Source organism: Chinchilla lanigera, unplaced genomic scaffold (genome assembly GCF_000276665.1).
Source record: "Chinchilla lanigera isolate Chin_1 unplaced genomic scaffold, ChiLan1.0 scaffold00032, whole genome shotgun sequence".
Lineage (NCBI taxonomy): Eukaryota > Metazoa > Chordata > Mammalia > Rodentia > Chinchillidae > Chinchilla > Chinchilla lanigera.
The window spans coordinates 1,390,003-1,417,719 of record NW_004955433.1 but is presented as its reverse complement, the minus strand read 5'-3'; the positions used below and the strand labels follow the sequence as shown (position 1 = coordinate 1,417,719).

The following is a 27,717-nucleotide window of genomic DNA, read 5'->3' as shown; positions in this document are numbered from 1 at the left end:
AGAAAAACCAAAAAAAAAAAAAAAAAAAAAAAAATCAAGATCCAACATGAAGGTAGGTGATACGGATTTGTGTTTTCTGACCATAGTAAAATTGTGTGAGCTTTGTTTGTACCCAGGAATGCTATGGTGAACTCTGAATATCACAAGGGCTTTTTAGAGCCTTTACGAAATGGTGTGCACAGAAAACATCCTGAGAAATGGGCAAACAGTTTCACCCTCCACCATGACAAAGTGTCACGTCACACGCCACCTCTGGCACAGCGATTTCTGCAAAGTAACACTACAGTGTGTCCACATCCTCTCCATTCACTGGGTCTGGCACCATGTGACCTCCGGCTCTTCCCAAAATCAAGAATGACTGTGAGAGGGAGATGCTTGCACCTGATTCAGGAAATCAGAGCGGCCATGACAGCATAACTAGAGATGCTCGCCAAGGGGCAGGAACAGTAGGGTACCTGGGTCTGAAGCCAGGGGAAGTGTTCTGAGGGGGATTAATGGCACTGCAACTTTTACTGTAAATTTTTTAAGAATCTAAACATTCATTGTACCTTTCTGACCACACTGTGTATCATTTTAAAGAACTGAGGGGAAATATCAATACTTCTGTCTAGCAGAATTGAAACACTCTGACAACCAGAGAGGACCCGCTAGGACACAGTCACAGTGATGCACGGAAATACTTATTCTCCAGTCTGCCCATCCGGGGCCTGGACCTTCAGAGCTTCTTCATGCTGGTGAGGTTCCTGGGTCCAGATTCTGGGGCAGGCTGAGGTCCCCTCAAACTGCCTCACCCTCAAGGCTGCAGGTGGCTAAAAACCCCACCTCTCAGCATGGGTTACAACCTTTGGCTTCCGGAAAGCTGTCTGGTTAAGACACAGTCAAAAGACAGCTTCAGCCGTGGAAAAAAATGGACAGTGTGAGCATTTTATTTTTCACATGAAGACTCTGAGCCCAGAAAAATGCAGGTGGAAGAGAATATTGTCTAATGTTAATTAATGGCCTCATTTTCCTTATATTCTCCTGGAAAACTTCATTGTTTGGGGTCTATGGTTAGATCCAAAAAGGGACTTCTGGTAGCAGTTACGGCTTTTGCCTGAAAAACAACATGGGAGTCCTGAAAGAATGAAAAGCATCACACCACAGCGATATATGCACACCCATGTTCATAGTGGCACAGTTTGTAATAGCTAAGTTTTGGAAACAGCCCAAATGCCTGTGAACTGGTGAATGGATTAAAGTGTGGTGAATGGAGTACTATTCAGCCAGAAAGAATAAGTCTGAGACATTTCTAGCTAAATGGCTGCACCCTGAGACCATACTCTTAAGTGAAATAAATTGGATACACATGTAAATATTGTATGCTTTCTCTGGTGTGAGAAACTAAAAGTGTAAATAAGAACCAAAATGTGTAATAGATACTGGGAAATGAGAAGAAAATGTTCAAATGAGAAGGGGAAAGGCATCAGGGGGATAAAAAAACAGAAGGAAGAAATGGAAACAGAGCTTTTGTAAATAAGAAGGGAGAAGAGGGGCTGCAGGGAGGGGAGGGAAATGGGAAAAGAATAAGCAAGATGAACCATGTACAGGTACAAACTCCCTGTGATGAAAGGGATCACTGTGTATATCTACAGTGTACCAAGAAAATATTTAAAGTGGAAAAAAATACCAATCGGTTATGAAAAAAAAGACAGCATGAAAGGCGCTACCAGCAGAGCACCCGACAGCGCACAATGAGCTTTCACTGCAAAGGTCACAGGAAGAGAAGAGTGAGCGCACCAAGAATGGAAAGCGGTGGGAAAAATAAACCCCACGCGCTTCTGTCTCCCGGCCCTGCCCCTGGACGGGGAAGGCAGGCCGAGCGTCACTGCTCCTGTGCTCAGGAGACACGGAGAGGCTGACAGCTACACCATGTCAGCCCTGGGGTTTCCAACCTTGGAGGGTCAGCTGCTCAGCCCATCACTGAACATCACCGGATAATGCCTTTGTGCAGAAACTGGGTCACAGCCAATCCACAGAGGCAGTTAGCTGAGAGACAGGCGTATCCGTGCACTTGCAGGAAAGGCCGGTGCACTCCTAGCTACGCCACTCATTTCAACCTCGCACCTTAAGAAGTAAAACTGCCAGTACACGCTTTTGTAAATAGTGGAGTTGTAGAAGGCAAAGGTAGCAGTCCCTAGCTTTTGTTATTCCTCCCAACATGACTTCTTTGAAAACTAAACTCTACGATATTCCTGAAAGGAATTGAAAGCACTGGATCATTTAATTGATGCCTTTAGAAATAGCCTCGGTAGCTCTCAGGCTGGCATTTAAGGGACGCGTGACGATTATCAGCGTGCACGGGAGCAGAAACCTGAGGCCCTCATGTGTTGTCTCATGCAGAGTGAGTGGTGGAGAAGGGAGTCCCCGCTGCCCTGGGCTGCCTGACCCGAGCAGAAGCGCTTGGCAGGCAGCTGCCGCGGGCATGCACAATGGGCTGGGGCTGTCGGGAGGCCGTGGCCCAGGGCAGCGGCCAAGAGTAGGCTCAAGAATGATGGATGAAGATACCAACGTAAAGTACAACAACTATTGATAATCTCCTACCTCTTTGGTCTGTAACTCACTATTATCTGTCTATTTGTTTCCCTGAGAAGCTATCTTGTAGATAACAATATGTAAAACAATAACCATCAATAATTTCCTACCGGGGCTGGGGATTTAGCTCAGCGGCAAAAGCGCCTGCCTGGCAAGCGCAAGGTCGTGAGTTCGGTTCCCGGTACTGGAGAAAAACCAAAAAAAAAAAAAAAAAAAAAAAATTTCCTACCACTTTGTCTATAATTTGGTAAGCCCCCCCTATTATTACGTTATCCTTCTTTTACTCTTTAAAAAAAAAAAAAAGAATGATGGATGAGGTCTTTCCTCCCCAGACCAGGTTCTCGGCAGAACACAACCCTGTTACAGGAGCTGGTGTGTACGCTGGGCAGGACAGAGGAGATGGAAATGTCAGTGGTGGTGGAACAGGGAGGCTCCTGTGGGAAGCACACACACACACACACACACACACTCACACCATGGCACTCAGAGCTCTGAAAGCCGTTTGCTGGGCTGTAACATGACCTCAAGCTCGGCCACACCTGCTGGCGCCAGGACCTCCAGCAGCCCCTCAGTCACTCTTGGCCCACTGCTGCTTATTTGGATGGCATACGGACTTTTAAATTGTACCAAGCCCTTAAATACACATATCTGGATGGAAAAAATATGGCGAAGAAGGATCTGAGTTACTGAAGACAAAAAGGGAAAGCTGGCTTCCCAGTTACTTCTTTGCCAGGTAGTTCTCTTAAAAAAAACAAACTGCTTGTACCACCACAATTCACTGGGGAGAGGAGAGCAGAACGTGCTCCTGTGTGTGTGTGTGTGTGTGTGTGTGTGTGTGTGTGTGGTCTCTCAGGAGCTAATTTGTAACACCATTGACAATTATCCACTTAGCCTCTCATCTGGCAAAAACTGTTAACTTTCCCTGCACAAAATGAAGCACTGTTCATCATGGTTTTTCTGTGAACACAGACTCACAGGCCTTCCCTCCCACCTTGCCATCTGCAAGCAGAAATACCTGCAGGGCCTTCCCTCCCTCCGCTCACCCCCGGATGAGCGCACCCCAACAAGACCTCATTAGCGCTCGATCGCTTACCTCTGGGTCTCCGCTATCCACAGCAAGAGGGAGTGCGACATCTGCCTACAACTAACAATCTCCTAGTTACTGAGTCTCCCTCTCTCTACACCAGCCCTATTTAGGTGCTGCACTGTTCAATTACTATTTATAACAGCGATGAGCTAGATACTGCCATTCTCTCCACTTCACTGATGAGGAAAGCGAGGCACCTACAGTTGCTGAACTGGCCTAAGTCCACATGGCCTGAAAGTGGCAGAGCCAGGCTTGAGCCCAGGCTGTGCAGCTCCAGGGTCTGGACTTTTAATTACTACATTAAAGAAATGCAGAGGACGATTATGAGGCACAAAAAAAGTAAGGCTTGTGTAGGCACTTGGGAAAATAGGAAAGTATCAAATACACGAGGCTTTCTGTGCTAGGCTATGATTAGTTCAGGCAGACACCTTGGGGGGATTCAAACCTGTGGATACACGGTGACTGCTGATGACCCCAGAGGCCTCCACAGAGAGACACAGCAGTTGAGGGGAGCAGTGGACACGAAGGACTGCACTAGCTGGTGGTGAGTGCTGAGGGCTCAGCTGTCCTGCATGACAGAGTGATTGGCTGAGTGCTGAACTCAGAGCACCCACTGCCTTCACCTAGCGGCACCCAGCTGGGCTCAGAAGGTGCACTCACAGATGCAGGCCAAATGAGTCTGGTCTCAGCCAGAAGGTGCAGGTTTGCTGGGATTATCCACTACCCCACCAAAAAGCTACTGCTGGCTTGCTGGATTAAATCAACACAGATCATGACTCTGTCTCCATACATTGTCTATCAGTGACAGCAGAAGCAAACCTGGAAGTGGACTTTTTTTCCTCTCTCTTGCTTCTTTTCTGTTGTTGTTGTGGGATTTTTTTTTCTCTTTCATTGTTTGATCTTGTTTTTATATGAATGTGAACACGGTTTCTAGCCTCTTTGTGGTGGTGGTTTGTTCTGTTCTTTTTATCTCTTCCTTCTCTCTTTCCCTCCAGTCTCCCAAAGTTAGTATGATCCCCCTTTGTTCTCCAGCCTTACTTCTAATCTCTTCCTCTTCTACCTATTTTTTCCCTAAACTCTCTTATACTTTAACCCTTGAGAGTAAAATTGACATATTAAGAATTGCATATAATTTTCTGGTCTGTTTTAGGCTTTGTTACATAACCACACAGTTCATAAGGATAAAGGTGGTAAATTAATCGTTACCTCAGTTTGTGATTTTCTAGGCTTTGTTTGATGCTATTGTTACTGCTGATGGAACCACTTTAGCCAAAAGTGACATAATTGCTCTGAACAGCTATTCTAAGACTGAGATTGACTATGGGTTATAGAAAATACTGTGGGCCACTGCCAAAGAACCAGGGGCTGGTCAAGCAGGCAGCAACTTCTCATCCCCAACAAATTGATGATATAGGATCTTGCAACAGCCTCAAAAGCCAAAAACCAGTTATACCTGGAAGATACCTCAGAGTAGTAGTCATTTCCTAAGGGCTCTAAATACTAGCAATAAAGCAGCCCATCACAGGCAATTTACTACATAGCTCTGTTTGTCACTGCTGCATTGTGCTGCCGCAGCCTCTATCACGACCTCCTCACAGCAGCCACAAGACCTTCCCAAAGGCCCTGTTAATGGCCTCTGCTGTTTTACTCTGCATGTAGACTTTTCGACAGTGACTTTTTTTTCTTTTTTTGGTCTTTTTGAGATAGGGCCTCGCTACACAGTTCAGCTGGATTTGAACTCATTTTGTAGCCCAGGCTGGTCTCAAACTCCCAACAATTCTCCTTCCTCAGCCACCTGAGTGCTGGGATTTTAGGTGTGTGCCACCATGCCAGGCGAGAGTGACTTTTCTAAAATGCAAAACCTTCCCTTTCTCCGCTTACTGATAACCCAGAGGGGCACTTCTGCTGTCAGCCAACATGGCAAAGCCCACTGCCACCTCTCTCCCCGTGTTACAGTGAAGGTCTGTCTGAAAAGTGAGCTACAGTGACCCACAGTGGGGAGCTTCACATCATCCTGTTTGCGATCCAGCTGTGACCTGAGGCTAGAGCAGAATGGCAGGGGAAGCAGCAGCAAGAACTCAGGACTGGAAGAGGGAGGGGGTCCTGTCCCTTCCCCCTTTCACATCTCTGTCCCGTGTGCAGAGCTGCACTGCGCAGTACTGACACAAGTGAGTCAGCCCCAAGAAAAACCCTTCTTCAGATCACTGGAACTGAGGGTCCCCTAGGGAAGGGGTCCCTGGGAGCCAGAGGCTATGTGGAAGACAGGGCCAGAGGGGGCTGGACAGGAAGGCACACGAGCTCCTTGCATGGGAGCTCCTTGCATGGGAGCTCATCCAGGTGTGCAGCTTGCTCCACGCTGCACAGGTATGCAACGGGCCCACAACAGTATCACATGGGCTTGCAAAAGTGCCGCTCCAGGTTAACCCTTGAGGTGGGGATGTGAAGGGATAGACCTATACGACAGAGCAGTGGCTCTGAAAACATACCTGCTGCTACAACCACCCCAGAAGGTGCAACAGAACGGAATGTGTGCTCTGAACCTAACCAGCTTGACTGCTCCCTGAAACAAGCAAAGCAAAACAAACTTCTCTCGAGCTGAACAGAGCCCAGAGTCTCACAACAGGTAGCACACACCCAAGAGACAACGGGCCAGAAACATGGCACTAGTTCTCTGGGGGCAAGGCCGCCAGCAGTTAAGCCTGAGAGTCCTGATGGTGGAATGATCAAAGCCTTTTTTTTTTTTTTTGGTTTTTTTCCGGTACCAGGAACCGAACTCACGACCTTGCGCTTGCCAGGCAGGCGCTTTTGCCACTGAGCTAAATCCCCAGCCCCTATCAAAGCCTTTAAAACAGCTTTTATAAGCATGAGCCATGGTAAAAATAAAGTCTTCAAATTAAAAACAAGTTCTCAGCAAAGACATAGAAACTATAAAAAACTGGAAACTTTTGAACAGAATACTAGTATTTTAAGTATTTATAAAGTTGTTGGCAGGATAAAGATAGGAAAGTCAGTGGACCTGAGATCAGATCCGCAGAAGTTGTCCAGTGTTGAGGAAGGAAAAGGAGGGAGGGTAGGGAGGCAGCAGCTGGGGACATTATGTAGCTCAGCGGGAGATGTGGGTGCAGTTCACAGAACCACACGCAAGACAAAATACCCCAGAACTTTAGGGATTTGATGGGAAATGTGAAAGGATCTAATACATCACTGGATGCTGAGATTAATGTATGAGAATAAAAATATAATGGCTGAAAATGCCCTCAAATTTGATTTAAAAAAAATAGAGAAATTGATAGAACCAAGAGCCCAGCACAGCCAGGCGTGGTGGCATACACTTGTAATCCCAGCACTCAGGAGGCTGAGGCACACATATTTTAACAATGTATTTCTCATCAGAAACCATGGAAACAAGGAGAAAGTGGAACATTTTTTAAAGATCTGGAAAAAAAAAAAAGCAGACAACCCAGAATTCCACAGCCAATGAAAATACCCATCCAGAGTAGCAGTTCAATAAAGACATTCTCAGATGTAGAATCTGCTTTTTCTTCTCTTTGTTTTTTTCGGTATCAGGAATTAAACTCAGGACCTTGTCTTTGCCAGGTAGGTGCTGTGCCACTGAGCTACATCCCCAGCCCTAGATATAGAATCCGTCACCAGCAGATCTGTTCTGAAAGAAATGCAAGTGATATTTCTCAGGCTGAAAGGACATAAGACCAGAGGAAAACCTGAAACCCGAGGGGTGAAGAGCAGCAGCGGTGGGTGGCTGAGAACAGAAGTCACACAGACCCAAGGGAGGGACAGAGTGTGCCTTCTGGCCTTCAGGAAGGGGAGCTACATATAAGCAGAATTTTTCTTTATGATATGATGTGGCAAGTTCTGGCCAAAAACCTGAAAACTCTAATTATTACACTGTATTTAATTTTTAAGAATGTCTAATGTTCAGACCATGAGAGTATTTCTCATTTTAATATTTACAGTATTTACTTAAAATACTATTTATCATCCAGGATGTATAAGTAGAAAATGTAAGAACTGATTTAAAACTCTAGTATCAATTTTTAATATGTTTATTCATAAACCAAGACTTCATTTCCACTGATTTTGAGTGACATGCCTAGAAATACTAGATTGTTTATTTATTTGTGCTGCTGGGGATTGAATCCAGGAACTTGTGCATGCTAAGCAAGTGCTCGACCACTGAGCCACATTTCCAGCCCTAGACTGTTAATAACATTAACTATTAGGTAACAAGTGATTACTTTGCAAAGTTGGTGAAGGGCTATATACTCTGCCATAGAAAAACCTTGAGGAATAAAGATAGATCAAGAGTCGTTTTTAAAAAATCACTACCAAAGCTCGTAGGTCAGGAAGAAGATGCATTTTCAACTTTTTATCGAACAGACGCCTTCAATACCATCATTATTTGGAGCTTAAGGATTTGTTAGTTTCCAAATCAGATATGTTAAGTGGTGCCAACGGGAATTCTATTACACATTTATAAACTTGTAGTTCATTAAAACAAGCACAAAGTGTCCAAGAGCTCTCCATCGCCACACAATAAAATCGGAGTGTCTACATTTCACACACAGCCTCTGTGATCTCTGTGACCTTCTGGCCTCTGTGGATCCTTCCAGCCTCCTCTTCTACCATTTATGGCCTTTTTTTATTTTTCTAAATTTGGTGATTACTTTTTTAATCACAAGGTTACACTCCAACATATCAACCTACTTGGAGCATCTTTCCTCATGAGCATACGCTCTGGATGCCTGGGTGTCTCTGAGGCCTCCGTGTGTCCCTGCCTCCAGTGTCCCCTCCTCTCATCCTGAGTCACTCATATCCTCACGCTAAGCTCGGCTTTCACCGGCTCCAGGCAGCCTCTTCCCTGACTCCATCCCGGGGCTTCAGTCCCGCTCCTCTGCACTCCCCTGGCACAGCACGCTTGTCTATCAGAAGATCCACAGGTCTACGCTGAAATAACCCACCACTGCCCCCAGCCGCAAGGCACCCGGAGAGGAGGCACAGGCCCTCCTCAGGCTGGCACTGCCAAGGCCAAGCACTGTGTCTGGAAGTGCAAGGCAAGTTTTCAGTGTTCGTGAACCACCTTACACTTAAAAACTGCTGCCGGCAGCCCTAGAGGACTAAACTGAAAAGAAGCCGGAAGAACGCTTACGGCTGTTGAGGGCCTCCTTAACTATTTTTTTATTTTATTTAATTTATTTATTTTTTTTTTTTGGTTTTTCTCCGGTACCGGGAACCGAACTCACGACCTTGCGCTTGCCAGGCAGGCGCTTTTGCCGCTGAGCTAAATCCCCAGCCCCGGGCCTCCTTAACTAAAATATCCTGTCCTCATCTACTTCCCTCCCTGCACAGCCAGATAAACCCCCAGGCTAAGAGTATTCTGCGGGCATAGTGGGCAACGTGTTTCAGGGTGAAGAGCGAAAATGAGTTCCTTTTCCTCCTGGGTATCTGGCTCAGGAAAACAGAGCTATCCAGCCTCGTAGGCAACAAGGCACCGGCTTATAAGCATTGAATGCGCTAGACACCAGATGCACCAGTACTGCATCTGCACACAGCGTTACCCTGGTGAGAACAGGATGGTGCAGTCACGCTGTCCTGCACCCTAAAGTGTAAGCACCATGCCACTCTATATTAGTCTGTCTCCCCACCAGCATGAGGATTCCGCCTTACTTCTATTTTATAAAGAAAAGTGAGGGTCTAGAAAAGCCAAGCTACTCGCTTAGCTTTATTCAAACCTCACCCCCTGAAGCTTTTATCTCATACAGTATACCTGATATTACCCTTCAGTTAAATGGCAAAATCCAACATAGGAGATCTGCTCTTTATAATTCATCAAACGTTTACTTATTTAGGCAGTACCAAGGTCTGAACCCGAGGCCTTCCCACTGAACTGCATTTCCAGCCCTTTTACTTCTGATTTTGAGACAAGGTTTCACTAAGTTGGGAAACAGCCCAAGCCTGGGTCGAATTTGCCATCCTCCCTCTCAGCCTCCGGGAGGGCTGTGAGTTTGCGTATGCACCGCCAGCCCCAGTAACAGTCACTCCGCACATGCCGGGTGTCAGGCCCTGATCTCATCCCGGTCCCTCTGGCAGGTTTCCTCTCACCAGTCCCCCTGCACCCGTCCTGAGTGGGCCTGTATCTTCTAACCTGCTGCTCCACTTAAAGACACTGGGAATGACTCAGATCACATATACTCCTGTCCTGGTATTTTTTATTTAACATTGATGTAATTTGTTTTATGTTCAAACTCGGACTCTGCTAGTTATACCCAGGCAGCCTCGGTTTAGCTCAGTTCCCAGGGCTACAAGGCTTAGAGGGAGCAGTTTGCGCTTAAAGAAATTTAAGGTCAATTCTGACTTTACCATCTATTAGCTGTTGATGCTAGTGTTTAAGTTTTCTAATTCTGGTTGCTTTAGTGTAAAATGTGACAAGTGTCAGTGGAATTTTGTGCAAATAAAGAATAACAGAGCAGGGCTGGGGATATAGCTCAGTGGCACACGTGCCTGCCTGGCAAGCACAAGGTCCTGAGTTCAATTCCTGGTACCAAAAAACAAAACAGAACAAAAAACAAAGCATTATGTAAAATAAAAGTTGGGGACTAACAAATGTTATTACTTATTTCCTATAAGGATAAATTCTTCCTATATTCTTTTATATTCTCAGGCTAAAAATACTTTTTGCTACATAATTCTCAGAGTGACGAGGTGATAATAAAGTGATGAAAAACTAGTTAAAACAAAATTAAGCTGGGGGAAGAAAGCAATGAGTAGTCTGCTCTACTGCTACCACAAGGGAGGTACATCTACAAGATAAGACAAGAGTGTAAAACATTAAGGGACAGAGGTCACAGCAACTTGATACATGTAGCGGTGTCTGTGTAGCTCTCTCTTTGGGGTAAATAGACAGAATGAGACAAAGGGGTCCACTGCAATCACAGGACCCATGAGGTAGGGGCACTCAGCAGTGCTGAGTGGGGTGCAGCAGGTGGTGTGCAACGAAGTGGGCATTTAGCTGGGGAAACCTCCAAGGGAGGACCGAGTTACAGCAAAGGCTGCGCCAGCTGTGGCCTTGGGAGGGAAGACACTCACTGGGGCGCTTCTCAAACCCTCCTGTCCCACCCCCAACCGCCCCCAGGCTCCACACGCTGTGATTTCATTCCAACAGATCAGCAAGAGAGTTTGGGACACACACTGTAGGATAACCGAAAGAGTCACACAGTTTCTACTGGAATCAGCTCCACTGAAAACCGCGCACAGTGAATGCCATGGTCAACACGAAGTGAGCTTTCTGCACCTTTCCACAGCACGCAGGCCCAGAATGTGTGGAAAACCACGAGCTCGGGATGGCAGTCCACCTGGGACCATGCAGAAAGTGGAATGACTGAAAGCCAATCTGGGACCATGCAGAAAGTGGAACTTTCTCCCCTGGAGACACAGCCCAGTTTAGATCTCTCGGGTATGTGGGAAGACCCTGGCAGCATGGTCATTTTAAAAATGTGTGACATTTAAAATTTCTGTAGGCGTACCAAATGCTAACAACTAAATTCTGATCCTGAGCTTTCAAGCTCTTTGCTGAGGTACTGCAAAGACAGATGGGGCCTGCATAAAGGATAATGTCACTTTCTCTCAGGAGTGTTTGACAAGTGGTCTCTTTCTCCCTAAAGAAATTTTCTAGTTTTCCATTTGACCAGAAGTCACTAAGTGAAAATTACACAGCCTGTTGGCACTGGCTGCTACCGAGAACAGGGCCGGGATCCCTGTGCTGGGCTAGGAAGCTTGGGGGCCGGACCCAGTCTGGCCTATAAAACGTCTAAGGAATTAATTAAATCCTGTCAGCTTTACCTTTGTCACCTGTAAAAATGAAACTTTCAGGATTTTCAGAAATGTAGTTAAAGTACATGCCAATCCGAAGTCTAACGATGGCTGTGGCCAGGGCTGGGGACGTGACAGGTGGCTCCCCCTCCTCCTCTTGCCTGCGGGGCCGGCAGCCTTGCCAGTTCCAGGACCGTTTTCTGGGGAAGCAAGGCAAGGCACTCCCCATGGTTCCTCACCTTTTTCTCATTGACGTCTGCCTGCTCCTCCTCCTCGCTCGCCTCCTCGGGCATCTCTTTGATCTTGTTCAGGAGCTCGGCCTTGGCAGCGGACACGCTGTAGTAGGCGGGGCAGCTGACCAACACGCCCACCGCTTCCCTGTCTTCGCTCCTGGACCACAGGGACACAAGAGACAGCCACACAGTTTGCTAATGAAGTCTGCTCACTCAGTAATGCTTTTCTTCCCTAGAAACTAGGATGACTTAGGAAATATTTACCAGTAAGAATAGGGCTCCAGGAGCCTGGCAGACCTGCGGTGAAAAGCACAAGTCCTGGGGGTGGAGTGGGTACCAGGACTCTGGTGAGGCACTGCACCTCTTGGGTAAGGGATAAACAGAGGAATGATTCTGACTCCTTTCTCAGAAACACAACCTGGAGCCACGACACTGCCCCAACTCCAGGGCTGGGGTCATTTCCTACTCTTCCCTGGTTATCGATAATCTCTTCCATGTCTGTTGTTGTTTGGACACTTAAGACTTAAGTCGGAGACCTCTAACTCCTCACATATACACACGTGTTTCTTCACCCGTTGTTATCAGAGCATCCAACGCATTCCCAAAGGGTTTCCGAGCCACTGATGAAAGCTCAGGGTCAGTCGCTGAGCTTCATCCCAGCTCATCAGTGCTTCCTTTCACCAGAAGGTGGCGCTGGCTACCGGCTGAAATCCTTCACAAGGCTCAGGCTGCCCGCAAATCTATGGACCCTTTCACCTCTACAGCCACTGAAACAACAGATGCCCTCGAAGGGGATGCTTTTCGAAGACTGCACTTGTAAGTTGCTTTAGTTTTTTCACAGCGAGGTGTCAGGCAAAGAAGGCCCTGTGGCCGTGCACAGCGAGCTGAGTGGCACACCCAACACTCATCCCAGAGGCCCGGGGGTCTCCTGTGGATGAGCTTGCCCCACAGGGCTCGGGAATGTTTGCTAAACACTCGACCCAGGGTAAGCTGCCTCACCCCAAGTAGTCTGTTTCCCAAATCTGGAAAGGACGGGGATGGTCAGGCAGACTAAGGTCTAGAGTGAGGTTGGCCTCCGGTGACCCAGCAAATGGCTTCCAAGTACTTACTGCATTTCCCTCCCCAACAAAACACGGCGTCCCTGCTAGTGATTTAGTTAGGGTCAACTACAGCTTCCTACATTTCAAGCCCAAACTTGGAGGAAATGCTGTTTTTATTTAGTCTGGAAGCTACTGACTGAGTCTCTGTCAATCCACACAGCTATCACTGAAAATTAAAAAGAAAATATAAACCATTTTAAATCCTTCTCATAGTAGTCCTACAAAAATTGAAATATGTGGGAAAATACAACAGTAACTCAAGAGAAACTGAAAGCATGGGCACCACAAACTGTTCTCGGTGCTCTGGAGGTGTAGTTGGCACCGCACGTCCTAAGGGACCAGGAGCACACGGCTCGGGGAGCTCAGGGCAGAGGCTGAGACAGCAGCAGGAGGCACCCCACTCACATCTCTCTTAATTTTCAGATGTGAACAAACAGCAACCTTAATGCTGTGCGGGTGCGTTTTCAGTGTAACAAATAAGCCTGTTTCTCTAGACGCCTGTCATTTTTACAAAGAACGCAGTCAGCCTTGGTGGTGGAGAGGCCTTGGCCAGACCCACCACCTCTGCATGCTCCGTCCTCCTTCCCCCACAGGGAGCTGGGGGGCTCTGCGAGGGCAGCACCTAGAAAGACTAGGCAACTGCACATGTGCAGGGTTAGGGGCACTGCATCGTCGCCAGGAGAGCAGGCCATCACGGGCCAGAACACACACATGCTCCAGGGCTTTGGCGTTTTAATTTCTCTGGGCGTTTTAATTTCTCTGGGCTTCACTTTCCTCATTAGTAAAAATAAGAACACCCTGGTAGCTGCTTCACAAGGTTCTTGTGATGACGAAATGCGAATGTTTATATAAAGAAATTCAGGGGCTGGGGATTTAGCTCAGTGGCAAAGCGCCTGCCTGGCAAGCGCAAGGTCGTGAGTTCGGTTCCCGGTACTGGAGAAAAACCAAAAATAAATAAATAAATAAATAAATAAATATAAAGAAATTCATACAATGCTTGATGCGTACAACACGGACAAGCATTCATGACAAGTGCTACTACTGAGATTATTTCTGCTGCCAGGCATCTGCCATCCCCTCGCCTGGACGGAGCGTCGCTCTCGGGTCAGAGATCTGCGAAGGAGGGAACTAGCAGCCCCCTCACCCACAGAAGGAATTCCACTCTAAGTCCCTTGGGGCATCACCAGGACCTTACCTCTTGCCGTCACCCGCTGGATGGCTGACAGTCCTCTGCATGGCCTTCCTCTTGGTGCCATCTTCCTTCTGCAAGTCAGTATTTTGGGGAAACAAGCCTTCCATCAGGTCCATAGTTGTCTTCATTCTGGAGTCTGGATCCAATATGTCCGCCAGAGATTTGTCCTGGTGCACAATTTCCTTGGCCAGAGCCTCTGTTCTGATGTCTTCTGAGGTCTTCTGAGGGTCAGAGCTGAGTTTCTGAGCTCCCCTGGGCGGCTCGTGGCTGAGGCTTTGGGGCTGACTGGGAGTGGGTGGCCCTAGGCTCAGCTGCTGGCCAGGAGACCCTGCCAGAGGGGGCTGAGCACTCCTGAAGGGGGGTGCAATGGACTCGCTGGGCTCCGGACATCTGACAGAAGTCTGGGGTCTGGGAGGCAGTGGCTGGCTGCCTATCTGATGGGCTGCAGCAGGCGCAGGCTTTTCCCTTGCAATGGTCATCCTGGAAAACTGGCCGGAAATGCTAGGGACAGAAAATAAGGTGAAAAGGGAAGAGTCGATGAGAGGGCAAAGAGAAGAAGGTGAGAGGTGGGAAGGGAGCAGCGCTCTCCATCATTCCTGCGGGTGCCCTCCCCACCCCCCAGGCTCCCAAGGCCCTTGGCCTGGTGGCTGCTCCTGGTGAGCGTCGCCTCCTGAGGCAGACACAGTCAGTAGGAATCCAGTCCTGCTGAACAGTGCTAATAGATTCCAGAGTGCTTTGAAAGGTGGAGGTGAACAGGTCGGACCGGTCATTCTCTGGATGTTAAGAGGACACGGCCCGAGGGGCACACACGTCCACATGAGGTCTCTGTCCTAGAACCTATGCACTGGGAAACGCTGCTTCTCCATTCCTCCGGCTCCCAGGAGGGTTTCCCTAAACACGGACCTTCAGCTCTACTCTGTTCCTTCCCATGGACGTGGAGTGCTCTGGGCCACCCAGCCTCTTCCAAGAGGTGGCCGAGGGCGAGTACGCTTGCACAGTCTGTGACTAGGCAGGTAAGCCTGTTTAATCTGAGGGCTCACATGCAGACAGTGACACTGAAAATGTGACCTCCATCGGTAACACAGATGCTATTTCTGTCTTTCACACACCTCCTTCTGTCTTATTTCACTGAGTCGGAGCTCAGCTAAGGAAGAGGAGTGATCACCGGGCTCCCTAGGCCTGTCACGCGCATGCAGCGAAACGTGCAGCTGGGGTTTGCTTTCATCCTCACGCCCTCCTCCTTGGTTCCTTGTGCGGTCAGTATCCCCACCACCAGGGCAAATGAATACAGCAGACCTGCCTGCTTCCAGAGCTGAGCCTGTATTAAAAAGTCTCCATCCCAGGGCTCCTCTGTGGCCAGCAGGAGGATGATCACAGAAGCCAGCACTCAAGACTCTCCTGTCCACTCCCTCCCACCCGGCCCCGGGCCACTCACTCACCTGTGGCCAGGGCCCTCCAGAGCCTCAGTGGCCAGCGGCGCCTCACACTCAGCCTGGGGAGGAGGCAGAGGAAAATCATCTGAGCTGTCCACTGGGGCTTCCTGGTTCAGTGGAGGTGGGGGTGGAGGAACAGCATCAAATGTGGGGCTGGAGGTGGCCTTAGGGTGCAAGTCCTTCACGAACACTTCTTCCTCGTACTCCTGAGGCACAGGGGCGGTCTGCAGGCCTGACTCCGATATGCGCAGGGAGACCCTCCCCAGAGCATCGGGGTCGAAAGTGCTGCAGGAACTGGGAAGGCTCAGATGCTTTCTGCAGTGCTTTGGGTCTGCAAACTCGGGCGGCGAGGCTTCTGCAGGAAGGCCGTCCTCTGGCGTCACACGGGCCCACTTTACTGGAGGAGGCGGCGGCCGCTGAGGCAGTGAGGCCCTCTTCCACGTTCCCGCTCCCCACTCATGCTCTGGGCTGCTGGACTCACAGCTGCCTGGGCTGGGCAGCGGGGCCGGGGAGTGCCCATTGCTTCTCTGCGTCCCTGCATGAGTGCAGGGGGGCAGAAGCTGTAGCCCTGCCTGATCGTCCCTTCCGGTCTGCTGATCCGAGGTAAGCTGTGCACAGTAGGAGGGCACAGGTGAAGGCAGAGGGGAGCTGAGTGGGGTCAGAGGCGCAGCCCTGGCCTCTGGGAACTGCCCCTGTGCTCCGGGCAGCAGTGGCCTGGGGCCCGGCGCTCTACTGGTTTGCCTCTGATGGTCCAGGGCCCCAGCACAGTCATTAGGAACTGAGGAACCACAGCGTGCTTTGCAGCCTGAGCCGCTCCAATGAGGGGCAGGATGGTGGGTGAGCAATGGCATCTCTTCTCGACCTCTTTCTGAACAACTGGGTGACCTGCAACAGGATACAGACGGGCAGTTACAGCTCTGAACACAGGGCAAACACTGAGCCGCAATTCATTATATAGATTGGAAAAGCATTTAGAGGGAAGGAGGATACTGTACGTGCATGGTGCCCACAGGCAAATTAAAGCACCAGACAGGCACAGGTCCCTCACCGTCCTTTGAGGAGGTTTGAAAGCAGGCTTCAGAACACAAAAAGGAAACAGCAGTCAATTTCTTCAGCTCCTGGCTCTGGGGGAAGGATGCCCGATTCAATGACCCCCGCTTATCTCTCTCCCAGCCCACTTCAGAGGGAGGGATTACCAGGAGGGAGGGCTGCTGCAAAGTGAGACAGAAAGGGCTACTCAATGCGGAGGCTTTATTTACAACTTTGACTCTCCTAGTGTTGTCACACCCTAAGGTGAAAAATAAAAAACAAGACTCACCGAAGGGGCTGATCAGCAGTTACCTGAGAGACCGACAATAAGAAGCCAACAGAGTACATGGTGATTTAAACAACTGTCCTTGGGGGCTGGGGATTTAGCTCAGCGGCACAGCGCCTGCCTGGCAAGCGCAAGATCGTGAATTTGATTCCCGGTACCGGAAAAAAACCCAAAAACCCCCAAAAAATAAATAAACAACTGTCCTTTAGGCACCAAGGAAAATCCAGCAATTCCCGTTACTTTTGTTACTGTGCTCTGGAGGGGAAAGGCATGCAAGACAAAGAAAAGGGACAGCAGTACTGCCTGCCTGCGGTGCAAGAGTTAATGTGCGGATGAAAATATCCAGCAAATCCTGTCATTTGCAAATTCTGACTCCATAGTTCCTGACTGGCTTCGCCAAGGAGTCTGGCGCACAGATGGCACCTCTCAATTCCTAGATCTGAGCCTTTGGCAGGAGCGGTGAGGGCCTCACAACAGAATACAGTGCAGACTCTGCCACAAAGTCATCGAAGAGCCAGGAGAGAACAGTGCAGCATATGGAATGGAAAGACTGCGAAGAACCAAGTTAGCTCTTCTCTGGCTTATTTCTTCTTTCTTATAGCTGCAGATGGCTGAGGGAAAGGTCCACCTCCCTCTCCGATGCTACCCCTCCCTTCCCACCACAGATCTTCCTGCTGAGATGGTTTGTCACGCAGGACCCCTCCACATCTAAGACCAGGTGTTCTGCACTTCCTGACAGCTTTCCCAGCAAGACGCCGAGCCAGGTGACCCGAGAAGCTCTTCACCTCTATGCCATGCATTGTGGCAACCACAGCAGCTGGCACAAGGTCCTGTATCTGGCGGTTTGTATCTGGTGGACAAAAGGTGTCTGTTCTGCCCAGCTCAGTGTGGCAAACTATCGCATGCATGCTGCAGCAGGCTGTTTGTTATCACTGAAACCTCTAAAAGGTTCGCCATCACTGGTCTAGCTGCTCTCAGGCTGAAGGATAGGAACTACTTTAAACTTTGTACGTTGTAAGAAGATCTGAGTCAAGAGGTGACTTTACTGATGACTGATGTGAGTGCTTTTACTTCCTGAACTTGTATCTTGAAGCTTTAGAAAAGGGCAGATATTACAAAAATATGTAACACTGCTTACCCTTTAATGATCCAGCCTAATAAACTTTGATGTTTTAAGTTTACATTTAATCCTTGTTTACATGAGTCATACTAAAGTTGCATATTTTTGAAGGTATGATTTGAGCTAAGTGCTTAGATTTGATTGAGAATGCTTCTCAATGGTGACTATATTTTTTAGGAAGATTTTAAATTTTTTTCTTTTTGAGACAGAGTCTCACTATCTAGTTAAGCAACAGATTTTAAAGTTAAAAAATATTTTGTTTAAGCCCTTTTTATAATAGAGTAAAAACAGCTCAAAGTCTGTTGATCAAAGCTCCGAGTACCAAGAAATCCTAATTTTTAAGCATGGATTTTGAAAACAATTTTCTCTCTTTTCTTTTTTTTTTTTTTTTTTTTTTTTGAGAAAAGAGTCTCACTTTGTAGTTCAAGCTGGCCTTGAACTCACTATGTAGCCCTGGTTGCCCTGGAACTCGCAGCCATCCTCCTGCCTCAGCCTCCCAAGTGCTGGGATTGCAGGCATGCACTACCACATTGGGCAACGGCACCTTTCTCATGTATTTTTAAAGCATGTTTTTATTGTGGTAAAGCTGTAGCATAAAACCTCACCTTCAGAACTGTGAAGTGCACAGTTCAGCAGTGTTAAGTGTACCCAGGGGCTGGGGTGTAGGTCAGTGGTAGAGTGCTTCCTCAGCGTGCACAAGGCCTTGGGTTTAATCCCCAATATTAAAAAAAATGATTGCATAATTGTGAGTCAGAGCACTAGAACTTTTACATCTTACAAATCTGTTTTTTGTTTTTGTTTTTTTTCTTCTGGTACCAGGAATTGAACTCACGACTTCGCGCTTGCCAGGCAGGTGCTGTGCTGCTGAGCTAAATCCCCAGCCCAACATCTTACAAATCTGAAACTACCCCATTACATAACTCCCACCTTTCCTTCCCCTGCCCCTTGCTAATCACAAGTCTCGTACGTTTCTGTCAATCAGATTTGGCAAAGTATCTCATGTAAGTGGAAACACACAGAATTTGTCTTTCTGTGACTTATTTCACTTGGCATAACATCCTCAAGGTTCATCCATGCTGTACTGTGTGACAGGATTTCCTTCCTGTTTAAGGCTGAAAAATAGTCCACTCTTTGTATACATCACAAACACAGTCACCCGCCCCTGAGCACTGGTTCTCACACTTCTCAACTATCATGAATACTGCTATGAACCCGAGTGTGCAAAGACCTCTGAGATCCTGCTTTCAATCTTTTCATTCTTTTCGATATATACCCAGTGGTGGCATTGGTAGGGCTTTTTTTCCCACCTTTGCTATAAAGGCTTGAATCCAGGGCCTTCATACTGAGCTATACCCCAACTCTTTTAAAACATTTTAATTCTTATTTTAAGACAGGGAAGGTGGAGCTCAAACTTGCTATCTTTCTGCCTCAGTGCCCCAAAGTGCTAGGACTCCAGGTGCACACTATCACACCCAGCTGCACTACTGAGTCATCTAGGATATGTACTGTGTGTTGTTACATATAAGTGTATTTCCTAACACTTGCAAGAACCTCCATGGTGTTCTCCACTCCCACAAACAGTGTGCAAGGGTTCTGATTTCTCTGCGCTCCCTCACTTGTCACCTTCTGCTTTACTAACAGTAGCCATCCTCAGGGTCCGAGGTGACATTTCCTGGCTCTGGCCTGCATTTCTATTATGATTAGACCTGTTCAGCGTCTTTTCAGATGCCTGCTGGCCATGTGTTTACCATCTCTGGAGGAAAAAAAATTTTTTGAGACAAGATGCCTCAAACTCAAAGCAATCTTCTTGCCTCAGCTTCCCGAGTCCTGGGATTACAGGCAGGCACTGCCTGGCCCAATCAGTTCTCTTTCAATAATGCTTTAACTCATCATTAATTTTCTGTTTCTGACTTAACACACGTGAATCATCCATGGTCCTCAGCATCACCCTGTAAGCAGCAAAAGCAAATGGCTAAGGGAGGCTGCTCACAGCTGCAGCGCTGACTGTCTGCTGCCTGCCGGTGTCACAGTCCTGAGCGATGGAAAGCACAAAAGCAGAATCAAACAGAAAACTGAATGACTAGGAAAAATGAAAACTGGCTCGAAGAAACACGGCAAGTGGCCGCAAAGCTTCAAGAACGCAGTCCCTGGCGACAGACACTGCAATGGCAGGGCTGCAACACTGCTCTGAAGGTGCTCATGGTACATGTGCCTGTGGAAGAGCGCTCTGAAACCTTCTCCAGTGAAACTTCTCCATGTGAAACACTCAAAAATTTAAATTCTAAAATTTATTCATTATAGTTTCCTACCTAGGAGGTATGATTTTAAAAGATTATTTAAGAAAAAATCTTTCTTACTACTGTCTGTGTCTAAATTGCTTTTTTTTTTTTTACTACTGTGGATCGAACTCAGGGCCTTCACACTGAGCTACATCCCCATCCACCCGCTCCTTTGCTCTTGTCTTTTTGAGACAAGGTCTCACTACACAGTTTACTTGAGCACACTTTGTAGCCCGGGCTGGTCTTGAACTCACAACAACCCTCCTGCCTAGCCTCCCGAGTGCTGGGATTACAGGCATACACCACCACGCCCAACTCCTTTTTAAAAATTATTCTGAGGCAGGATATCACTGTGTTGCTAAGTTTCCTAGGCAAGGCTCAAACTTCCAAATGTTCCTGCCTAAGCTTCCGAGAGCGCTGAGATTATAAATGCCATGATGCCCAGCATATCTTTGAGCATGAAAATTATGGTTTTGAGTTGATTTTCTGCATCACGTGCTTCCTGTGGGCTTGTCTTGCTGTGTGAAGCTGTTCGTGCGATGCCCCTTCTTTCTCTATCACTTCGTCACCAGCCTTGATCCTCTGCTCATAGAATTGGAAAGATCAGCTACACAAGTGAGGCTCCACATGTGAGAGCCCACAGTAAGCCTGACAAGAGAATCTCCACCAACGACCCTGCGGTCAGATTTGTTAAGAGCCAAGCATTTCCTCAGCAGCATACATTCAAAACCCATTTTGAACAAGTGACACTCTCAGAGTCATTTATAAATAAAAAATAACAAATTCCCCACGGCCTAAATAAATTGAAAAAGCAGCACACGATACTATTTAACACCGTAACACTGCATTCCACTTTCCTACCAAAAGCGACAGAAGTAGTTTAGCCCCTGCAGCACTCACAGGCAGGAGGCAGCTTCACTTCTCTTACATACCTGGGTCCAGGGCCAGCCAAGTAACACGGGTCCCTCACAAAACCAAAGCCAGTGTCTTCCCCCAGCAGCGCACCCTGGAAACACAAGAAAGGCACCGCATTACTGCCAACAAACAGGAGTTTAAATTTACTGAAGTAATGGAGACAGAAGGAGAATGAACACGTCAGGGACCATGGTGGCACTCTCTCACATTTTGTTACTTAGTCCTCAAAGTTCCAGGAAGTCCTGGTAACCCCACTGACTGACAAGGAGAGGCCCAAGGTCTATAGTAGCAGGCAGGAAATCCTGTTTAAGCTTCAGTCTGTTTCACCAGGTGCATCCCTTAACAAGCATATTTCCCAGGTAAAGGAAGTCTGATGACGATTATCTTGAGTTCTAACAACTGCAATATGTGACACATGACGATGATAATAAATTCAATGAGCCAAGATTTTGAAATTGCAACAGGGAAATATGGGAGTGACAGGGCAGTTATTGAATTGTGCAAAATCTCAGATGTGCTGAATTACAGTTAGGAAAGACAAGAATCGGAGTATAATCAGGTTGTGGTCAGTTCTCCCTGGGAAGAATCTCACCTCCATGTGATATCAGTAACTGGGGACTCTTCAGGAGTAGCTTCTGTTTTTTGTTTTTGTTTGTTTTTTCCTGGTACCGGGAATCGAACTTACGACCTCGCGCTTGCCAGGCAGGTGCTGTTCCACTGAGCTAAATCCCCAGACCCCGCTTCTGTTTTTAATAAGGGTACATGCTGGCATCCTAAAGGGTTGACAGTGTAAACTGATAATGTAAAATCTGTTCTGTGTGCCCTCATCCATGATGGTGATTAATGTTGTCATTGATGAGACTATATTCAACTCTCAATTATGTATAATAGGATACACAGAAAACAAAAATAAATCCATGTGTGATGCCCAAACTTTACTATTCTATTTCATCACTTACTCTGTCCAAAGGGCTAACTGCTTTTCACCCTCTTTCGGTTTTTGCCCTGAGCTGGCGGTGGAGGTATTAACAAGCAATGAAAAGAGTCAAGGGTGGTCGTGGACAGAGGACAAACAATTGGATATGATTAATAATGGCGGCTGCCCTTGACTGTGTCTAACTGTGTGCCGGACATTGCTAAGTACATTGCAACACAAAGTATGTGTCTAGAATATTAAACACTTGATATTTCATTTATAATTTACTCGTTATAACAAATAATTGCAACCCAGAGAAGTATCCAGCCCACAGTTAAATAAGCTGGGATTCGAGCCAGGATCTCACCAAAGCCCAAGATCTTTCCGTGGAATTTCAACAGGTTAAACGGAAGCTGGGATGGAAGCAATCAGACTTGAATACTTTTTTAAAAAATGAATTCCAAGTGTTCCGGTTTGCTCAAATATCATGGTAAAGAATGGGAATTCCTATGCTCCAGAAACCGTATGTTCTCCGCCCCCTGCCCCTCTGCCCCACTGTTCTTTGGTGATGTGAATGTGCTCCTAATGCAGTCAGGTTTAAATATGTTGTAACATTCTACTAAGCCTTTGTGCTTCACCATGAGAATGACTCTAACATCTGTGTGCATATGACTTGACCCCTGGAAGGTCAAGCTTAAATTGATATTTATGTGAGTATGTATAAAATATAGAAGTAAAACCCAGTAACAGGCTATTGAGGAAAAATTTTAAACTTCCTGTCAATTAAAACACCATTTGGATGAAGGAAAATGCCTCTTCAGCCTAGGAGAAGCCCAAGGAAGGTAAATTCCTGTTGGGTTCTCTTGGTTTGATTTGGACATATATTCAGTGTCAAAAACTTAATTTTCCATAAACTGGTAATAGACACACACAGTATTTTAGGGCAATATAGGACAAAGTACTGGTTATGGAAGAAATACCATGTTGGTACAGCAAGTTAAACCAACTTTTACTTATCTAATTTATTTTTGTTAGTTATTTCAAAATTAATTTAAAAGTTCACAAGTTCTTAGTGTCCTGGACTATAAACTTAAAATCTCAATCCTTACTATTTTTAGGGGTTCTTAGTTAAGAATATCCTGATATCTTTGTGATTGATGAAATGTGAAGATAACAATATTTATTTACTTTAGGGTTATTGGTTACAAAAATAACATTCCACATAAAAAATCTTATTATTTAAACATAAATAGTAGTGATAAGTGTTAAAATGAAATCAATTTATTGGCTGCTATGTTCAGATATAAGGTATTTAACTCTTGCCTCTCTCTTCCCATCCCTCTTTTTATTCAAGAAGAGAGCATGGTATAAAGCAGTGATGGTGAACCTTTTAGAGCTTTCAATGATACCAGCAGCCTGCTGCAGCACGCATACTGTAGGCTCACTACCACTGGCAAAGGGGCTTAAAAGACTCTGGAGTCATGTAATAAGGGGTCAAAACATCACTCCCTATAGCCCTGGTGAAATCCTGTATCCTCTCTGGGCTTGGCTCCCTTTCTGTAGCATAAAGATAATAACAATATCTACCCCATTATACAGGCAAGAGGCTTAATTTTTAAAAATTTTATAGTATTTTATTACCATTGACAAACAGCTGCTGTACAGCTGCTGTATGTGTCTGTCCTGCATCTGTTAATGGGTGGGTAGGAGGACACCCTTAACCCTAACAAGAAAATCTCAAATTAAAAAGGCTTAATTTTATACTTGTAAATGAGTACAATGATTGGCACACAGTAAAAATTTGATCACTGTTAGATTTTCATGACTTCACATTCTGTAGAAAGTTGCCTCTGTTAATTAAGTCTGTTAAGCTCAAATGGGTACTTACGGGAGGTGCCTTTTTAGTGACTGCATCCACCAAATCAAGGCTGCATCCAACATTGTGGTGCCATGCACTAAGCAAATGCCTCAGCAATTAAATAATGCTTATGATAGCATCTCAAGCTGAATGTGAAGGTCCCCAAATACAGTGAAAACTGGAGAAGCCTCTCACTCAGCATCTGGAAACAAACCCACCAGGAGTCTTATTTTTCCAAAGAGTTTCTTTTTATAGTTTCTGCTATCTTTTAATCTATGCAAAGAAGAGGCATGAATTTCTGTCTCTGAAGCAGAATGTTTGAATATTTTTCTACAGCTTTGTAGGACCCGCCCACTTTAAAAAGTTTTCTAAGGTCTCACAAAAAATAAGTGGAAACAGCTAAAAGTCTTATGTACACTTGCAACTATCTGTTCTGCAATTATACCTTTCAAATGAAGAGAAATTAAAGTAGAGAGAACAGAGGGCAGCAAGTGTCAAAGATCCCACACTGGCTAGGGGGAGGCCCTGTATACCAAATATCTGAGCAGGTCTTAGGCATTATTTCAGGCCCAAGAATGGTCATTTGTCATACACAGAGGAAATGATTCCCATGATGACCTTACACTTGGAGAGGGAAAGTGTGCTCACTAACAGAATTTTGAAAAGGAGTTATACCCTTGTCAATAGCTTATACAGGTAGAGTGCAGGTTTAGTTTGCATAAGTCCTTCGATTCAACCCCCAGTACCAAACCAAACCAAACCGAAACACCAAAAGCTCATAAAAGCTCATAAAATCCTGCTATGTTAGCAGACAACTGGCAAGAGCAAACAGAATGCTGGGGATGTCATAAACTGGGGCAGCGCTACAAACAGACTCCATCTTTTGGTTTTACTCAGGCATGTAGTCTCTTCAAGATCACTCAGCCTTAGGAGTTACGATGAAAAAATTCTTTATTAAGAAACATTCACAAAAGCTCAATAATAATAGTAGAGTTCTTGGAATTTAAAAATATTTAAAACCAGAATATAAAATATAAGTACCGCGCGCTAACTGATTGTGCCACTGGAGCTTCATAACCAGAATATAAAATAATAGACCAGTTCCTACATGGTGATGTTAATTTAGTTTCATTTGAAATTAGTTTTTTATTTTTTAACCACAAATAAGGCAGATGATGCAGAGAATGCAAAGAACAAACTTTGCCACAGGCCATTTCTCCAGTCAGGTAGGGCTGGTTGCTGGGTGGAAGAAGGAAGCTCAAGAATTTTTCAGAATGTACTGGCAAAAAGCAGCACAAAAGAAGTTATTTCATTTTGAAATATTTCCTTCTTGACTTCATCTTCCCTAGACTAAATACTATCTAAATATGGTACTTACTTTATAAAAGGGTACCTAAATACTGCTGGATATTCACTTATCTTCTAAAAAAAGTTTTTCAAGTAATATACTTAATTGGAATTTGCATGTGTCTCTTCCCTACAACACCTACATTTTAACACTATTTCCCAACTGACTAGGCTTGTGAAATATTTAGAGAGAAAGGCAAGATAACATACGCAGCTGTCCAACCAATTCTACAAGACAGAATAATGGCATCTAATGGGGCTGAGTACCCTAGGTCTTTCTGTAGAAAACCAGGAAAGATTAAAAAGTTTGGATTGCTATGGAGTAAACTACTGAAGCCCATTAAACTAGTTAAAATTTCCTGTTACACATGAATTTTAGGTAAATTTTAATAGTAGGGGAAGGAGTAGCACACTGTTTTTCATTCTGCAGGGAGGAAAATAGCCATTTAAGATTATGGAATTGCCTCTATCAATTTTTTGTTGGATGGGTTTATTCCAGGAAGAACGTTTCTGGACAATTCTAAGCAGAAAGTATCCAGGAGGTACAGTATTTTTTCCCAGAAGGCTGTGTGTGTGTGCGTGCGTGCGTGTGCGTGCATGTGTGTGTGTGTGTGTGTGTGTGTGTGTGTGTGTGTATCTCAGAAGCACTGAAGCAAACCTCCCAGCTGGTAGCTATCAAATCTTTCTCTCACATGGTTTTGTCTTCTTAAAGCCTGAGCTCAGCATCCTGCCACCACTTATAGTCTGGCTTAATTCCATCCAGGCCAAAAGAAGTTCTCTTCTACTTCAGCTAGGCTTACACTCTTTTCTCCTGTAGCACATTACTGACCACCACTTCCACAGCATTCATCACAAAAAATTCATATTCCTTAATCAATTATGACTGTTAGGAAAGCAAGGGCCTTTCCGTCCTACTGCCTCCAACCCTGTAATTCAGCATTTTTTTTAGACAACATATGCTCTACAAATGCTTGCAGAATGCTAGATTTCTCTGCATTGGAAAATACGAGAGCCAGAGAAGGCTCTCTCTCCCCTAAGCTAACACACACATGAACTAACATCGTAGGTGGGATGGGAACTGTGAGTCAGATCAGTGAGCTCCAGTGGGTGAATTGCTAAGAATTACTCATGTAAAATAACAGACTCCTAGGAATCAGAAGCTCAGGTTCTGGTCCTATTTTTGCTTGAAATTTCCTGGAGAAAGCACTTTATAATAGTTGCATAGTTTAGAGTCTTTAACAAATCCTCTCCAGTGGGATTTTCAAAGTCCCATTTTACATCAAAGCAAGTGGGAGTCAGAGACATGGATTTGATGTGGGCCATATAATATACTCTAGCACATAGGACTGCTGTGTGGATGTCAATGAGATAATAAATGTAAAGCATAATTAGCCAAGGGACAGGTGCATACTTAGGTGAGGGCCAGGAACTCAATACCAATACCTATCAATAATTCTAGTTATTTTGTAGATGCAAAAGGAACACAAATGGTGCAAAGTTAAAATCTTCAAAATACAAAGACACCGTCTCTATTCACGGGGTGGGGAGAGCAAATGGATAATCCATAACTTTCTGAAGCTGTGCATTCTTGCACCAACAGGTGGACTTCCTAAAAGAAGGTACCCCTGTGCACAGATACATACATACATACATACATACACACGGACAAAAAAGTGATATATCTCCGTAACAACACATACATATACAGACTAAGAAAAAATTCATCTCATGAAAACAAACACTAACTTTCTGCATTTAAACGAAGCCTGAACAAGGGTGTGTATGGGGGACGGGTAGGTCAGCACCATTAACACAGTGCCCCAGCTAGAGCTATGGCTATTCGGGGTGGTCCTTCAGCTTGCTGCCCTCCAACATATCTGACTATGCTAATCTATTTAAATAGAAAATTAAAATGATGCATCGAGAAAAACAGTGTTTCGGTGTACTCAAGGGGCCAGGGATATAGCTCAGTGGCATAAGCACCTGCCTGGAAAGCGCAAGGTCCCGAGTTCAATTTCCGGTACAAAAAATAAATAAATAAATAAAGAGTGCAATCCTCGATGTACTCGAATCTTTACCCGGTTAAAATGGAGTAGTTTAGGGCTGGGGATATAGCTCAGTGGCACACGCACCTGCCTGGCAAGCACAAGGTCGAGTCCGATTCCTGGTACAAAAAAAACCCTCCAAAAAATGGTGTAATTTGTTACACTGTGATTTTACTTTTGGTCAATAATGCAACCCAAACAATGTGGCCCCTCCATTAATGCTGCCTGGGCCAAAGGGACCTACCTGTCGTCTCTTGTCTGTGGTGGGCGAGGACCTGGACCTTGCGTGGACAGGAACCGCCTGGACTTCTGAGCGCTCCAGCAGGTCCTCGGCTGATGCAGACTTTGCGGCAGCGGCTCCGCGGAAGGGTGGCCCTCCCAGGGTGCGGTCCGCATTTGGGGTGCTCGTCGGCCCCCCACGCGCTGCAGCTGCACCGAGCAGCTCACCCGGGGTCCGGGGAGCCTGGGGGTCTGGTCGC

At 46.1% G+C, this 27,717-nt stretch overlaps 1 protein-coding gene across 1 annotated transcript in view; it reads right to left on the bottom strand.

Annotated features, from left to right (window-relative positions):
- The window catches only part of Shroom3 (shroom family member 3), a gene marked incomplete in the record, with an annotated part of 287,861 nt that overhangs the window by 5,730 nt on the left and 254,414 nt on the right, over window positions 1-27,717 (bottom strand). The window contains 5 exon segments of the mRNA XM_013516209.1: window positions 11,725-11,875; window positions 14,014-14,511; window positions 15,450-16,328; window positions 21,090-21,163; window positions 27,483-27,717. Coding sequence (XP_013371663.1) covers window positions 11,725-11,875; window positions 14,014-14,511; window positions 15,450-16,328; window positions 21,090-21,163; window positions 27,483-27,717 — 1,837 coding nt within the window.